Genomic DNA, 17,269 nt, shown 5'->3' with positions numbered 1-17,269 from the left:
ATAAAGTATCTGTACACATGACATGACAAGTAAGTGTTTGTAGCAATGCTAACACTAACACCACAAATTTCCTGATTTTAGGCTTTCACTTTCTTTGTTTCAAGAACAGGGCACAAACTGCCCTGCACTAGTAAACAGAAGTTTCTGCATTTTGCACAGTGTCCATTTAAAAATCTCTAAGCTGTCCCAGAAATAGCAAGAAGTTACAGTATTGCCACAAAAGCCAGTAAAAATTAGCAATAATATACTTAATTGAATTATGACACTAGGTTAAATATGTTCATCAATTAGCTGCATTCAGCTTAGAAAGGTTTACCTGATTCTGTTTGCATATTTTCTGATATTCGAAAACAATGCAATTTGCTGAAGTTGCGAGAAAACAATTGCACACAGTTTGGAGGAAGAATCATATTCCTTAATCTTCCAAAGGTACATTCTGGTGTGACAATTACATAGCAAGCAGCATGAGCCTATAAACAACAACATCAGTTAAGAACTTGTGATACACAAAGAAAATAAATTCATTTATAACAAACTATGACTGAAATCATGTAACTCAGGTTAGGGATTACATAGACCTTTTGTAAATCACCTCCATTAAATGAATGGCCCCATTTTTCACCCAAGATTTTTATTTGTTTGATTTGGGTTTTCTATAACCAATAATGGGGAGTCTTAACATGTCATGAAACTTTCAAGGATCACAAACCTGCTCTATTAAAAACAAAAGGTTTTTATACAGCTACATGGAGAAGTTTAAAGTTTTGGTCTCCTACTCTAATCTTCCATTCTATGCAGATATTTACTGGGGGAAATGGAAAAGGTGCTCAGGTTATACTGAATAGCTTGAAAACAGCAGTATCCTCTTACACAGCCGTACCCACATGCAGATTCTGAGGTAAGACTGTTTTCAGGTTTATTTCAAAGGGTGACTGGATAGTTTCTGCCTTTACACTGTTGCAAATCTTCTGCCGTTATTGAATACACACACCTTTGTATGTATGGCCACATAGCACATTACATTTCTTAGACTGCTCTCAAAAACAGTCCCTCCCACCTTGGACATTATGTCTCAGATTAAAATACAAACCCCATAATAGTAAAAAAAAAAATTTAAATCACTGAAATCATAACCTTAAATACTGAATAACTTCTAGAGTTTTATTGCAAATCATTATTACATGGAGTACCTCATCTAGCCCTAAGTAGCAAATTCAGGATTTCTTACATATACTTTTCAGTTCCCACTTCATCTGGTGCTACTTTGCACTTCCATCATATTTTAATACAAGGTGGCATTAAGTGGGTGGACTAATTGTTACCTGCACAGCACATTGTATATCAGTGTGTGAAAAGCTGTGGTTTCCATAACAATTATTCAAGGGTACCATCAGCTTGCACAGGAAATAAACATGTGTCATGTGAATGGAAAAACACAGAACTTGATACTGACACTTAACAAAATCCCAACCACACAAGTTAACACCTATTCTATACTGAAATAAGAGTAAACATATTAGAATGGTAAGTCTTTAACCCTGCAGAATTCATGATTTGAAAGAAATTCTGACTTAACACAGAAAGTGACTGCAGGCTTCCAACCACAAACCTATGATTAGTCCCTGTTAAATTCCATTGGATTTACATAAAGCTTCACTGAGACTTTGAGAGTTGTTCATTAAAATGACTATGAGGAGGATTTAAAAAATCAGATTTTCCATCTAACACATAAATATATGTATACATAAATAAATGTATAAATTAAGTGTATTTACAAAGTGTTTACAAAATACATATTTATATGGTATGTGAATAAATTATATTTCTATATTTAAATAAGCATGTGCTTATTTAAATTATGTTTAAATAAGCACATGCCCACATATATGTGGTTCCCACAAATACATGCAGCAGCACAACATACCAGGATGCCACACCATTCACATCTCATGCCAGAGAGCACCTCAGAAGACCCACAGGTTTTTTTGCAGAATTCGCAACGAGCACTTGAAGAAAGGTTTCCCTCCCTCCAGTGGTGGTGGTAAGTATCCTGAGGGAACACATCACGACTTAGCATTACATGAGTCAGATAGAGATGCATCTTCAATTCAACTTTAAAATCAGTAATTCAAACAGCTCTGAGGAAATAGCAACAGAGACTAGGGCATTAGGTTTTTCTCAAGATAAATATGAATCTTAGCAATCTTACATTTCACTAAAAGAAGTTCTATCACACTATCAAAAAATTGATCACAGTGTTTTTCCTTCACAGTCCACTAAAAAAAAATTCTTCTAAAAAAATGCTGAAATATCAGTATTCTGTATCTACTGTACTGTGAGAAGATAAGAAAACAGGCAGTCTTGCCTTAGTCAGGCTGCAGGAAGCATGAGGACATGCAAGAGAATGTTTGCCAGGGATGCAATGCAGCCAACAGCACAACATGCAGGAAAAAAAAAAGAGTCCCATGCCAGCTTTTGCAAAGCAAACTTTTATATAAGACGCTTGTTTGTTTTTTTTTTTTAAATTTTAGTTTGGATGTTGTACACATTCCACAGACTTTTCAGCAAGAGGTCAAAAGCATCATGCCTATATCAGCATTTAAGTTCATCTCACTCTTTGCAATATATTCTGAAGTCACACATGTCCTTTGCCTCCCAATGAGCAACAAAAGTGCTTTGACAACTGGCAGTGTGTGAAAGTAAAGACCAAGACTGCTGCTTCTCTAGTTCACAAAATGCATGACCACCTTCCCCTGCAGAGGCATCTGCACTTACATGGTCCAGGTGCCCATCCTGGTGACACTGCCGGCAGTCACTGCAAGCAAACAGGATACAGTCTGTGTGCACATGTAGCTCACAAACTAAAAGCACAAAAACAAGAAAACTTTAGGCTGGAAACCCCAGGTTTTTTCTGCATCTCCTTCCTCCCTCCCTTCAATATTCCTCCACTACCGTTTTCATACCATACTTTCTCTCCTTCATGCTCTTTACATTCAGCAAAGGTAGACAAAAAAGAAGTTTACCAGCATTGTTCTGTGTGTTCCTCCACTTCCTCTGTCAAAAAGATGCAGCAAAGATAAAGGAAAGGCTGAGCTAATTTTGCTCATAAGCAGCACTTGTCCTATTTCCTCAAATTACAGCAAGTTAAATGTGTTCAACTGCTTGGCTTTGTCTTGCAGTTTCTCAGGAACTGCTGCCTACCCCAATATACCTGTGCCTGAAGGCTAGTTTGATTCAGTCACTATATATAAAGTAAATCACCATTTCACTGTCAAAAAAAGGAAATAATTTTTTCAGAGCACTCTCCTAAATCAGGTTAACATTGCCTCCCAAAATATTGTAGGTATTGCAGGTGGAAGAAGTTTTAGTGAATCCGGTAAAGGTTTAGGCAAGTTTTGGCTTTAAAGTACCTTCATTATTTAAAAGCTGACATGAAATACCAGATATGAAAGAAAAGAATCTGCAGTTAGGATACAAAGAATGAGTTACAAAACAACCATCCAAAACAATAACTGAAAGATCTCAATACCTAGCTTCATCAATGCAAGAGTTAGGAGGGTTCTCTATGGGCCCCAGAGACAGAGATGGATGAAGAAGATCCTCCATCCTGTAGCTGCTTTGTAAATACTTGTACTGCTCTGGGAAGGCATCTGATTTTTCATCGAGTAAATGAAAGCAAGAGCAAGCATCAAGTTTTTCAAATATTTTTTCAGTTCTGGTCAAACAGGTTATTTCTCCAAGCATATCACAAAAATATGAGAACTGTAACCTGAAGCTTGGAAAGTGGCAGCTGCACACACTAGCACATTACCTGAAAGTATCTTGAAAACAAGGTTGTTATTTACATAGAGAATAATACCCAATTTGAAATCTCTCTGGACTCTTCCACAGGTGAGCAGAATTAACATTGTTATTCTAACCTCACAGAAGACATAATCTACCACCACACCAATGCAAAGACTCGTCACTAAATCAACCACAAACACACACAGCTCCCCATGCTCAGTCCTCACCACACTCAAGAACTTCTCTCTGAGCTGTGGCACAGTCCCTCCTCCATTCACATTTCTCCCTGTTCATAGATGTAACAGGAGTATTTTGCAGTTTTTCCAGTTGAACTACCAGGCAAACTAGATGCCTTGAGTCATATTCTTGCTAATGGTAAAAGTGTCTGTAGATGAAGTCACAACTTCAAGGAATTTACAAAAGCATTAGGGGTTTTATTGTAAATTCTGCCAACACAGGCATGCACTGCCCTTTGCTATACTTTGTAAGAACAAAGAGGGGTTTTTACCCTTGGTTTAATTCCCATCTGCTGTCTAGCACTAACCCTACCCCAGAATTAATAAGAAATATGTTCATATGAATGGCGGGAGTGTCATAGGAGTTAATCCTTAAGGTAACTATCCTGCTGTAGGAAAGAGGACGTTTTTGAACATAAAGATCAAGTCAGATCAGAGGTCCCACAAAAAGAAATTTCATCTTCATCAGCCATTCCATAATCTGCATAATTTTAAAAATCATAACAGAATGACGATCTTCTGTTCAAACTAGTTATGAAAGTTCTTTTGATTGCCAAAAACCCCAAACTGATTAATTTCAGATACATAAACTTGGAACAAGAACCTTTGCAATGTTAACTGCCAGTAAATCTGCTGCTCCTGGTCAATGCTCAACAAGAAACTTTTGTAAAGAATTCAGCACCAAAAAAAATATTTTTTTTACTTTCCATCCCTGCTTCTTGGAAATAAAAGGAAGAGCAACTCTCACTGTCATGAGTCCAGGTTCAACTGACACCAGTGAAACCTGGTAGCAAAAATAGCTAACCAAAGCAATCAGTAAATGACAGCAGAACTTGGAGTCCAACTATTGTAACTTTTACCAATGAAGTGTATGTATTTATTTGACCACAGGTTAATACAGATGCATGCTCATCTGTTCTCAGATCCCCCACTGTGCACCCACAACATTTATGTGGGTGAAACCTTTTATTTCCTTTCAAGAAAGTTTATTTTATTTTAAGATATAAACAGTGCAAAACAAGTGACTAAAATTACTTTACAAGTACATTTAATGATGTCAATCATTTGCTTAGAAAAGGTAATTCCATCTTAACCCTCTTTTTAATCTTAATTATAGTAAAGAGTCCAGGAAAAGTTCTTAATTTTAGTATCAGACATGAACATCATAAACAAGAGTAGATTTGTAGTATTAAGCTAAGTCATTAGAAGTAAACAAAAATATGGAAGAACATTCAATATCTCCATCTGGATTTAAAAGCTCTACAGCTTAAAACACTAGACTTCTAAAACAAATTCCAAAAGCATTTTTGAAGAATAAAGGAAGAAACTTGTGTATTTTATGAACTTCAGCTGCCCCTTTTAAGATACACCTTAAAAAATTATCAGAGAAACAAATTGTAAACTTACTGGTATTCAAAAAAAGGGCTACCAAAAAAAGGCATGCCACACAGAATAGTAAAACTGTGAAGAAAGAAATTCAGAATCTTCAATGAACCATAAAAAAATTTCTGTGCATCTGTAATACCTAAATACAACATGTGATTTCATGTGTTTCATGCTTACAAACACTTAAATAGAAACATCTGAAAAAATATTTCTTTGCACTTATGTGCTGGTTTTGGCTGGGGTAGAGTTAATTTTCTTCACAGTGGCTAGAATGGGGCTGTGTTTTGGGTTTGTGCTGCACACAGGATTGATAATACAGAGATGTTTTAGTTATTGCTGAGCAGGTCTTACACAGAGCCAAGGCCTTTTCTGCTTTTCATACTGCCAGGCTGGTGAGGAAGCTGGGGGTGCATGGGAGGTTGAGAGGAGAAACAGCCAGGGCAAGTGACCTAAACTGGCCACAGGTATATTCCAGACCATTTGACATCCTGCTCAGTGTTTCAAGCTGGGCACAGGAAGGAGGGAGGAGGGGACGTTTGGAGTGATGGCATTTGTCTTCCCAAGTCACTGTGAGGCGTGAGGGGACCCTGCTCTCCTGGAGATGCAAAACACCTGCCCGCCCTTGGGAAGCAGGGAATCAATTGTTTGGTTTTCTCTGCTTATGTGTGTGGCTTTTGCATTCCATATCATACTGTCTTTACCTCAGCCTGTGAGTTTTCCAGCTTTTACCCTTCCGATTCTTTCCCTGATCCCACTGGTGGGGCAGTGAGCAAGGGGCTGTGTGTGGTGCTTGGCTGCTGGCTCGGGTCAAACCACAACAAATGGATACAATGCTAATGCAGTAGAACTAAGAGAGTAAGAATATGACGGCAAAATTTAGAAAGCTTTAACTAAACTGGATCACTAAACTAAAGCTATTTGCAACAGTTACCAGGGCATAATTAGTGATAATTATCTTCTTTTCAAATTTCTGGGTTTATCTCATGCCACACAGGTTCTGAGTCTTATTAAGTCAGATCACTAGAAAATTCTCTGTGGTATCTGTAGCTCACTGAATATCCTACCAAACTCTCCAGCTCACATGGTAACTATTATTAGGTGACATATTCCCACCAGTCAGAAGAACAGTTTGGCTCCATTATGCAACACAACAGACAAAAGCAGAAACAGAAATACTGCACCATTCTAAATCTAAATGCCCTGGTCAAAAGAGGAGTGCTTCCCCTACACATAGAAAATCATTAAATAAGACATCATCTTTACCAAAACAGCAATTTTGGAAGCAACTAAATTCCCTGCAGAATTGGTTCTTCATTCATTAGACTTTTTTTTTTTTTTTTTTTTTAAACAGTTCAGAGGTAATATTCCTATAAACAGTACATTCTATTTAACCTCACAACTCAACAGCTGAACAACAAACAGCTAATAGACATTTAAGACAAGGGAGAATTAAGGAGCTGTCCTACATCAAAATCAGTCATGTACTCATGCCAACATGTATTTCAAGTAAAAAATCTGGTGTTTGGGTGATTTCTTTAATTACTGTTTTTTCAGGGAATCCATGTCAGAACACTCAGAGCAGTACTATTTTGACAAATAATATTTTCAAATATCTTTCCATTGAAGGTACCTCATCCTCATTACAAGTAACAGATATCTGAGACTAGTAACACAGGAAATTCTACATTCTTTTCCAGAAATATGAATACCTGATGATTCTCTGCATCAAAAGCTTCCACTGGAAACAGAAATAAATTACCTCAACAGGACAAACCTTACTTTTGCCATAATAGCTCCTCATTCTTTGCACATCTCACATGGATTCACCACACACCACCACCACCCCAGACTTGCTCAAAGTAAATTGGAGGAAAGATGAAAAGAGCATACAGGTTTGACAAAGTTTGTGGTTTACTGAAGGTGGTTGATTTATTAATCGTTAGTTTGAAGTTTACCTTCCCACGATCAGTGTATGGACAATAAAGAAACCAAAACTTTCTGAAGCACAGCGAGTGGATGTGTGTGTATACACACACACCCTGGAGGTGTGCAGTGTACGGCAAGTGTAGGTTACTCGGTGACACGCAGATGGCCGTACAAGTAGGGTTTAAGTTACCTTCACATCGAAAGGCAGGTGACTCTAGGGACTTCCTGCACACAGTGCAAAATTTTCTTTTGTAATGTCCTGGAGGCCCAAAACAATGTGCAACTGGAACCTGCCAGTGAAGAATGCATAAGACATCATAAATTTCAACTTTCAAAGTGTCAGTTAAAATTCATAGAAGCTTGCACAGAAGCTTTATCTTGCAGTAATAGGGCAGTATATACAATGTAAACTTAACTAAGCACAAGAATAAATAGACAGGTGAATCATCCTTTAAGAAATAATCACACTTATAAACACATTTTAAATACTTTAATGTAACTTTTGAAAAAATTCTTGGAAATTAATATGTATTGTATATATTTTTAACTGCTGCTCAGCTTCTTGATGATTCACAGCAACATGAATCCAAAGGCTTCCTTTGGGACCTACCTGTAATTGCAGTTGTTCCTCTAAGCGTTCTTAATTGAATCAAGGACAATTAAAGAGTAATAACTGCACAGGTGAACAAAATACCCTAAAGACACATGCAAGACAGTTTTTAAAACCTCAGTGCTGCCACAGTTCAGTGATCTCCATATGCCTTTCACTTCTTCTTCAAATACAGCCTGGCCAACTGGCTGATCAGGACACAGGCATTCATTGGTCTTCTCTGCATTATCCAAAGCTTCAAAGCCTGAATGGGACAGAGATCCAGCTCCTAAAGTACATCCAGACTGAGGCTCCTCTTGACCGTAGGTGGAAAATTATACACTACAATTTTCTCTTGCAAGAGCTTTCTGTACCAACAGTTTTGGCAAATGTGTTTCTGGGATACTATTCACTTATCTTAAAATGGCTTTTTTCTCACTTAGTGATTAATAATGAAGCTGGGAAGTGATAGTACCAAAGGAACAACAGACGAAAGAAGCAAAGTGAAGAATAAGAAACATACTTGAGCTTTATACCTGTTCTAGAGACTATTCTTCCTACAAGATGCACAGTTTTGCTAGTGACATTCACATGAAGGAAGGAACATAACTGTATGTTTAAAGTCCTAGAATCCAAATGAGTTCCACAGAAGTTTGCCATGATTTAGGTATTCAGTATTATGTATTTCACATGCCCTTCTTGCTGTAATGAACACATCATATATATCTTATGGTTGTGTTTCTGGTAAAGTCTGACAAATTATTATTTAGGTGTGAAATGAAATTAATCATTCCCAGTAAAATGTTGGTAATGATGACTTCAGATACATGTAGTCACACGTTTTCCTCTCAGATATACTGGTAAAAAGCCTTTCAAGGTTATTCATTTTGCATTTTTTTCCTTGTATATTGGGGTTTTCCTGAGAACTATTAGCAGTAAATCTGACACATACTGTGAATACGGAATCTGATGCCCCAAGGAGTTGCTTCCAGTTATAAACATCTAATTCCCACATGAATTTCAGCCTCGGAAAGTGTGGGGACAGTTACACCAAACAATCCTGTAATTCAAGCATGCACAATGAAAGAAGTGAGATAAAGTTTTGCCAGATGCAACACAAGGAGAAAAGAACAATGCTGGAAGCTTAATCAAGAAAAATCAGTAACCCCCACACTGCAAAGCATGTGGTTCCTCCAGTGCTCCTCAGAATTAAGCTTTGGGAGATAAAAGAGGATGAAGAGAGGTACGAGATACGCTTGTGTTACCAAACATGAACAGGATTGTGGATAGCAGCTGACCACTGAAACAGAGTCACCAGCTCACTGCCCCAGCAGACCGTACTGTCTGGAGGAATCCTTGGTCCCTGACTGGAAACTGCCCATTCAGATCCCAGGCTCCTCACCAAGCTGGGCTGAGCCAGACTACAAAAAGGATTTCATATGAGTATCTCCAATACGATATATAACAAAACAGCATTGCCTCCAAAAACTTCAAATTTGAACTTTATGTACAAGTTGGGGATTTAAAAACACAGCCAAACCATTCTTTTTGGGTCCATATCCTACTCCCACCAGCCCAAACCCAAATTTCATTCTCTGCAGCCTTCCACCTCTAAGTGACATGAAGTTCATAGCTGGCTTATATATATATATATTTTAAATCAGAATACTCTAGTCATATAATGTATGTTTACAAAAAGAATATATATCCTTGGGGGAGAAAATGATCCTGGAAAGCCTAAGGAGCTTCAATCAAACTACCTCAGATTAAGTTTAAGGCTCATAATCTTTGCCCATCGTGCTACTTCTTCAAGAGAAGGAAGAAACAAACCACTCTGTACAGTCACACACAAGTTACCTGGGCTCAGTTATTGTGGAGGTAAAGTGCCAGAGCTGTCTTCTCACTCTAGCTGCTCCAAAAATAAAAGTTTGGTGGGAGAAGGCCACTTGCACAAAATTCATCCTACACAATGAATTCATGTGCAGAAACTTGGTAAGAAATGGCAGTGTGAGCACAACCCAACCCAGACCCTGCAACTGAGGGGAGTACTGAAAAGCCCTGGTGGGATTTCTTCAGACAAGCTTTTCTGCACATCCTAACCTGTCTTCAGGTTTCAAGTGTCATCCTTAACTGCCCCACCCCTGCCACAGCCTCAAGCACTATGCAGCCAGCCAAAGGAGAATTCCCCCTGAAATCAGACACAGGGGAGACCTCCTTTAGCTCCAAAGTGGTGAACAAACTGCTTTGGACACCCAGCAAGAGCATACAACCCCCTCAACAACCCAAGTTAGAAACACAGGGGACTCTTCTTCTGGCCATGAGTCTGGCTACTTTATCTTAAGGTTAGCTTAGAAATGCAGGCTTTTCATTATTGTCACAGAAAGGTTCTGCTGAAGAAAAAGGACATGTGAAAGACAGTGTTTATTTTGGGAAAAACTGTGAGAAGGGACTTTGACAGAAGGCAAACTTATTCAGAATCTGACTGTACTTATCTAGAAAACTCAAGGGAAGGAGATCAAGTCTAAATTCTTCAGCTGTTCAGACCATGGTGACAACTGTCTGAAGTCTCAAGTCACTGTCAAAAAGAAGGGAACAACTTACTGACTGAAATGTTAAGGGGGGGGGGAGTGGAAAAGGGGAAAAAAGGTAAAAAAATGTTTCTTCAATTCCTTTCTTTATGAAACAAGCCAAAGAAACTTTGTTTGTTGTGAGTGGTGTTTCTAACATGCTTTAGAAGATGACAGGTATAAAAGCAATGTAGAGCCTGATGGGAAATGGGATGGGAATAAGATGGAAAAAGAGAAAAGGAAGAAGAGCAAGTACAACGTAACAAACACCTCAACTACATAATGTTTCTCCCAACATTTTTTGATTGCTGAACAAGTTCCAAGCACCTAATGCATATATAAATATGTATTAAAAATATGTATTTAAAACTCAGACTGGAAAAGCCAGTGAAACATCATGAAAGAATACAAAATGTTACATGTTATTGCCTAGTTTATATCTACCTGCGTAACTACAGCAAAGTAGAGAAGCATAAGGTGGCCTATTGAGAAAATGTTAATAATTTATGAGAGTTTAAAACCCCTTTTCCAGTCCAACTACTTAAATTACCTTATGAAAAGCACTAAAATCGATTTCCACAAAAAATTTCTTCTAGTAATACCATTAAATGACATCTAAGTGCCCTTACAATATTGATCAGAAGCATATCAACAGAAAGTATAATGGTAACACTCCAGCATAATCTCCAGAATGACTTTGCACTCCTGGACAAGATACTCCTGGTTTCTGTTCTATTTCCTGCCATCTGTTAAGGAATGCAAGGCATTAGAGAATGTAATATGCATCTGTAAACGTTCCTATCAGCCTGTAATAAAATTTGATCCTATGGAAACCAAAGACATAGATTCTAACTCCTTCAGTGCAATCTGTGCAAGTGCACAGCAGTTCTGCATTAACCAAAAAGAGTAGCAACAAACTGCTTTTAAAATCCAAACTTTGGAAGAAAAACAAAGAGTAGAGCTTTCTTTTGATAGCACCTTTTAAAATTGTTCCTCATACTGAAATGTCACAGGATATAAAGCATGTGACCAAAGCCTATAATGAATTCAAGTACTCTTCCACTAAGGTGGAGTCACTTTGTACAGAGCTACACTCCAGACACTCTGATTTGTGCATAGTCAGGCCAGGGTGTCTTACTGGTCTGCAGCCTTCAGGATGCCACAGCAGGGGAAAAATACAGCTCCAGGAAGGCCTGTTTTTCACTCAGCAGCAACTTCTTTTCTACCAGCTCAGGAAGAAGAAAGCTTCATCTTGAATCATGAGGCAAAGACTTACAGGCTCAAAGGGGAAAGAGAGAAATACAGATAAACCAAATGCCAACATGACAGCTGCTGTCTTGGGCAGTCTTGAAAAGGAACTACCAACTTAAAACTTGTCTATGTCTAGGTATTATTTTGCCCATGCATCTCCTTGCCCATCACATCAGGGTGACTTGTACCAAAGAAGTTAAGAAACCAGGATTGCAGGACCTAAAGTAGTGTGGGGCTGAACAGCTTCCAAGTAGGGAAGGGTACAAGAAAGAAGGATACTAACAGTCTCAACAATAGCCTCTAAAGGTTGAATAAAATGAATTTAACTTAAGATCAGTAGCTTGCAGTTCAAAAACACTGTAGCATTTTAAGGATAAGTACAAGCAGCTTGGAAGCAACCATCTTCATTAGATGCCCACAAGGGCAGTCACAAGGGGTCATTCTGAAAGACTGCTCTCAACATAAGGCCAAAAAAATTTGCTGATAAAAATTAAAATTATGTTTCTGAAACAAAAACATGTATGGATGTTTAAGTGTAGAAGCATGTCCCTATCTAAAGTTTCTAATGTTCACTCCAACACCATAAACCTTTGCTCTAGGGAGGTAGATAAGGTGAACACACCTCACTACACCCCATGACCGTTCTGTCCAGACCTAGACTACACGTTCTCTGAGAGAAGCTAACAACTTTGTGATTCAACTTTTGCCCTTACTGACATCTTTTCAATTACTTCCTTATTACTCAGTAATCACAGACAGCCCTTCGATTTGTTTGAAACCTCTCTGATTTAGTAGCAAAATATTTCTGCAACTTGAATACACTGCATGCTCTGGAATGCCCTCTATTTCTTTCTCCTTTTAGGGACAATGTCTATCAACTACTCATCACTTGTGTCCGAACTGACATTCTTGCTCTGAGCACTTGATTTATTGTCTGATGTTTAAAGGCAATGTAAGTATGTTTGCCATATGGTAGTTGTGAAATGAGATAAGAATAAAAAGTTAAATGGTGTCTCAGCATATAACAGAACAGGAGAGACAAAATCAAACACTTAATTATCAAGTTTTAATTGGGGCTAACACAAGGGAATGATACACAGATCCATATGCTATCCCACTGTATCCAGGATTATTTTTCTCCATCCTACAGATCTCTGTGACAGGACATTTGGCCTTACATACTCCAAGGTCTCAAGGACGCTTTGCAATGGGAACTGTATAATGCATCCCATACTATTTCAAACCAGAGTTATATGATACTTCTATTTAAAAGTAAGACTTGTGTAAAAGCTTTCCACTGCAATTAAGAGTTACTTGGACTAGTATTTTTTGTACTGTAAAGAAAAAATTATATGCAAAAGTCACTCACTCCCTACTTTTATTGCTACAGAGGAAATCAATGTCCATCTCCTCTTATCAAGATAGAGATTAAGAATTAAAACAAACACAGTGACATCCCATAATGCTTCTGAAACTGAAGAGTCACTGATACAGCTGCAGAGCTCATCTGGGAGTTCAGATCAAGTTTCAAGAGAGCATAATAAACTCTCAAGAGTTTATGAACTAGGAGGTGCTAGCCCTTCCTTCCCTTAGACTCTGAAGTTCCACTACAGGGAGAAAAAAGAGAAAACCTTGGTGCAGTGCCAAGATTACCAGCAAGCAGTTTTAACCCTCATTTGGATTTTAAATTATGCCATGTGACTGTCTCCAAGCAACTGCGTTGCTGAAGCAACACAAGCATGGGTCAATTGCTGGAGAACTGGAGAGAGACCTTCTTGACAGAAGGTGGTCACTGCTACCCAGCAAGGGCCCAGGTAAAATCACAGAGTCACAGAACAGCTTGGGTTGGAAGGGAACCTTTAAAGATCACCTAGTCCAAACTCTCCCGCAATGAGCAGGGACATCTTCAACGAGATCACGTTGCTCAGAGCCCCGTTCAACCTGGCCTTGAACACTTCCAGGGATGGGGCATCTACCACCTCTCTGGGCAACAGAGACAGTAGTTCACCACCCTTATTGTAAAAAATTTCCTCCTTAAATCTAGTCTGAATACATCCTCTTTTAGTTTAAAGTCATTGCCCCTCATCCCATTGCTACGGGCCCTCCTAGAAAGATCTTCTACTTTCAGACCATTGGAATTGATAACCATGCTGCACACAGATGAACCCAGCAGCCAGAGGGAGAAACTCAGGTCGGCAGACAAGGGCAAGAGCAGAGACCCTCGAAAGCAACACAGCCTTCCCATTCCTTACTTCAGCCCATGAATGCAGCAGCTTTCCTTACAAAGCAAAGTTTTATTTTTAGCACAAAAAGATTCAGAAGCTGATGACATAGACTAGCATTTTTCCATTCTGGACAACCTGCCTTTAAGAACAACAGCACACAACAAAGTCTCGTGAGCAGACTTTAAAACCTTCTTAAAATGGAAATGTTTAGAAACCATTAGAGCAATGCACCAACACACTAACAAGGAAAAATAAGCATAGCAAATGCTGAGCTTCACTAAACCATTTTTCATGTGGTCTCATTTCGATTTAGCTTTCCAAGAACAGTTACACAGAAAATACACACACATTTCTATAGCAAATCTAAGATTCTGTAATACAGCTTCCACTCCAACCTAACGAGGTAAAACAAAACTTCACATTTCACCCCCAAAAGGTTTTGTTTTTACTGTTATTTTGGTTTGTGTTGGTGTTCGGGTGTGGATTATTTTTTGTCCTCCCTTTTTTTTAAAAAACACGTACTGCGAAGTGGGCAAATACTTATGGGAACGTACAAAAGAGAGAGTTTGAATTTGAAAAAGTTCCTGAGACCTTACCAGTGGAACAAATCATATGCCCTGTAAACTTTTCAGAAGACTGATCCATGAAGGGAAACATCATGACCTGGATCCACTCTGGAATACTAAATGCAGGTGATAGGATTTACAATAGAGAAATAAAAATTTTTAAGTCAGCCTTAAGAATGAATTCGTCATGAATGATCTGAGGCTGGATGCAGTTATGGCATGCTTGCGACTCTGCAGGCCTTTACTTGACCCTGGGAAGGAAACCCTACTGTCAGGAATAAAAGTTTCCACAAAACATCTGCTGAAAAATTATTCTCTGATGGGTTGACTTAGTATCAAATGACACACACTCTGATGAGCTTTAACAATTGCCATCTTCTCTAGATGAAATCCAGGCAAGTAAAAAAGAAGTCTCATTTCTGTAATACACTGAATATTGACATAGCTGAAAGAAGTACCAGAAAAAAATCCCACCAGTGTTCCCTCCTACGTCAGACCTTCTAATAAATAAATAATCTGAAAGGAGAGATTAGGAAAATAAACTTTCTACAAATTGTATAAATGACTGTCATTTGTTCTTTGCTCTGTTACATTTTTTACGCAAATGCCAAGTCCAGTATTTGCTTTGACAGAGCCTGCATGCAAAACGACATCTCCCATATGGCAGACTTCACTTGTACAGCTGATCAGGATTAATGCAACTTGGATGACCATGTCAAGGAGGACATGACTGTCCAGAACGAACAGTACAGTCCAGAGTTTTCAAAATAAAATCATTACAGCTCAAGACAGAAAACACAGAAGACTCTGAACACAGCAACGCTGAACTGCAAACAGTTTCAAAGACTGACAACACCACCAAGATAACTATCCTTGCTGTGCAGTATAATTTGTGTTTATTGTTTACAGATAAATCACAAGATAAAAATTATGTTTTGGGGCAGATAGATTACAGGGACTGACAAAAGAGAAAAAATTACACTGACGTCTACAACAGATGCAAATGGGAACACTAGTAAGTTTAAGTGGAGGATTTTTACCATATAAAAGCAAAGGAACAAATAGAATTTTGAACAATGAATTAAATTTAGAGCAAATCCACAAAAGAAGCAGTCATAAATGTTTACAACACTCGCACTCTGAATTAAATTACTGTTTTCCAGTTGGATTTTTGCCATCCCCCTAAAGGCCCTTGCAAAAATACCTATATAATCTGATTCACTATTCCTTTTGCTACAATGACTGATTGCCAGCATACTGACACAGCAGTAGATGCCAATTCTTAGTAAAAGCATTTCTCACTACTTACATGTCCCTTTACCATGGGGGGTTCTAAGACTTACATCAGTATTTCTTACTATTTCACTGGCAAATTTCTATGTATCAGACACCTTTTTGACACCTCTCAAGATGAAAAGTATGTAAGAAAAGAGGAAAAGCAAGAAAGAGAAAAAACAAAGCATAGCAGTTTTATCACCTAGACAAAGCATATTGAAGAAAAACAAATGGATAATTTCTCTCTATCCAATCCCTGTAACTTAAATTGGATATTGTTTTTAAATTTTCACATCTCTCACCCCCTCCCCAGGTTTCCACAACATAAAGGAACTTGTAAAATATTTTATGACACAAAGAAGGGAATCAGCTCCCCTTCACAGGTCTACGCAATGGATTTCCATAAATGTGATTTGAGTCAGCAAGGTCTGTAATGAACATGACTGATTTTACGGCCATGTCTCATTTGACTTTTGCATATGGCTCCTTAAGGTATTTGTAGTGTTTCACTACTTCTCTAGTAAATGTCTCATGTCCTTCTCCCCTTTTGTTCCTCTTCTGTCATCCTTTCCCATGTGGATAACACACTTTGTTTTCTCTTCAGTTTAACTTCTTAACAATTTAGTTGCATCCTATTATCTTCTGTAAAGTTGATTCATGTTTCACACCCTTTAAATCAATCTCTTATGCATGAAATCTTGTGGGAGAAAGTCACAAGCCATCTGAAAGCAAGTACTTTATTACTTACCAAAATAAATTTAGAACTACTGTGATCAATTGAAGTCCTGCCCTCTTTTTTTTGGTTTTTAAATCCTATACTTACAATGCAATGACTTTATTCTCTAGACACAATAAACAAGAAGATTCTTAAGATGCAGCAATCAGTAGAAGACAAACACAGCTCCTTTGCTAGGCAGAGCAGCTTAATATTGATAGCTGTAATATAAAATAGTAAAAAATCTGGTGATGTACACAGTTCATCTGTATGACACATGGTGCAGTTGTCATCAGTCACTCCCCTCCAATATTGCGAAACTTCCAGGTAATGGCACACAGTAAGAACATCTAGTAATATTTAAAGAATGCAAATAACTGGTCTTCAAAGACAGACTATCTACAGTTGCTCATAGTAGAGACTTTTCAAAGGAAGTGTAACTTCGCCTGTGAGCAGCTATAAAAGCCTCAGTGATGACTAATACAATTTATGCATTACGATATCAAAAAAACCACTGCTGTACTACACCATGTTCATCAGTGATAAATGTGTGCTATTATCCCAAGAAAGAGACAAGCCAGTGTCTCTTTACTCACCCTTACAAGGCTGGGAGCAATACATGAGCACGGTATCTTGACATTCTTGAGGCACTTTTCGTGAGACATGAAGTTGCAAACTGTGGAAATAAAATAAGAACCGTGAGCAATTCTTCACAAGAAAGGGACTTTAGGAAACGCAGTCAATCAA

At 38.2% G+C, this 17,269-nt stretch overlaps 1 protein-coding gene across 1 annotated transcript in view; it reads right to left on the bottom strand.

Moving 5' to 3' along the window:
- DGKQ (diacylglycerol kinase theta) overlaps window positions 1-17,269 on the bottom strand; it is a 90,373-nt gene that overhangs the window by 49,044 nt on the left and 24,060 nt on the right. The window contains exons 2-6 of the mRNA XM_069000958.1: window positions 17,119-17,198; window positions 7,525-7,624; window positions 2,776-2,861; window positions 1,925-2,050; window positions 317-470 (exon numbers count right to left, since the gene is read on the bottom strand). Coding sequence (XP_068857059.1) covers window positions 317-470; window positions 1,925-2,050; window positions 2,776-2,861; window positions 7,525-7,624; window positions 17,119-17,198 — 546 coding nt within the window. The remainder of the gene's footprint in view (window positions 1-316; window positions 471-1,924; window positions 2,051-2,775; window positions 2,862-7,524; window positions 7,625-17,118; window positions 17,199-17,269) is intronic.

The sequence above is a fragment of the Aphelocoma coerulescens genome (genome assembly GCF_041296385.1).
Source record: "Aphelocoma coerulescens isolate FSJ_1873_10779 chromosome Z unlocalized genomic scaffold, UR_Acoe_1.0 ChrZ, whole genome shotgun sequence".
Lineage (NCBI taxonomy): Eukaryota > Metazoa > Chordata > Aves > Passeriformes > Corvidae > Aphelocoma > Aphelocoma coerulescens.
Note: the sequence above shows the minus strand (reverse complement) of the source record. Positions and strands in the feature narration are given on the sequence as shown.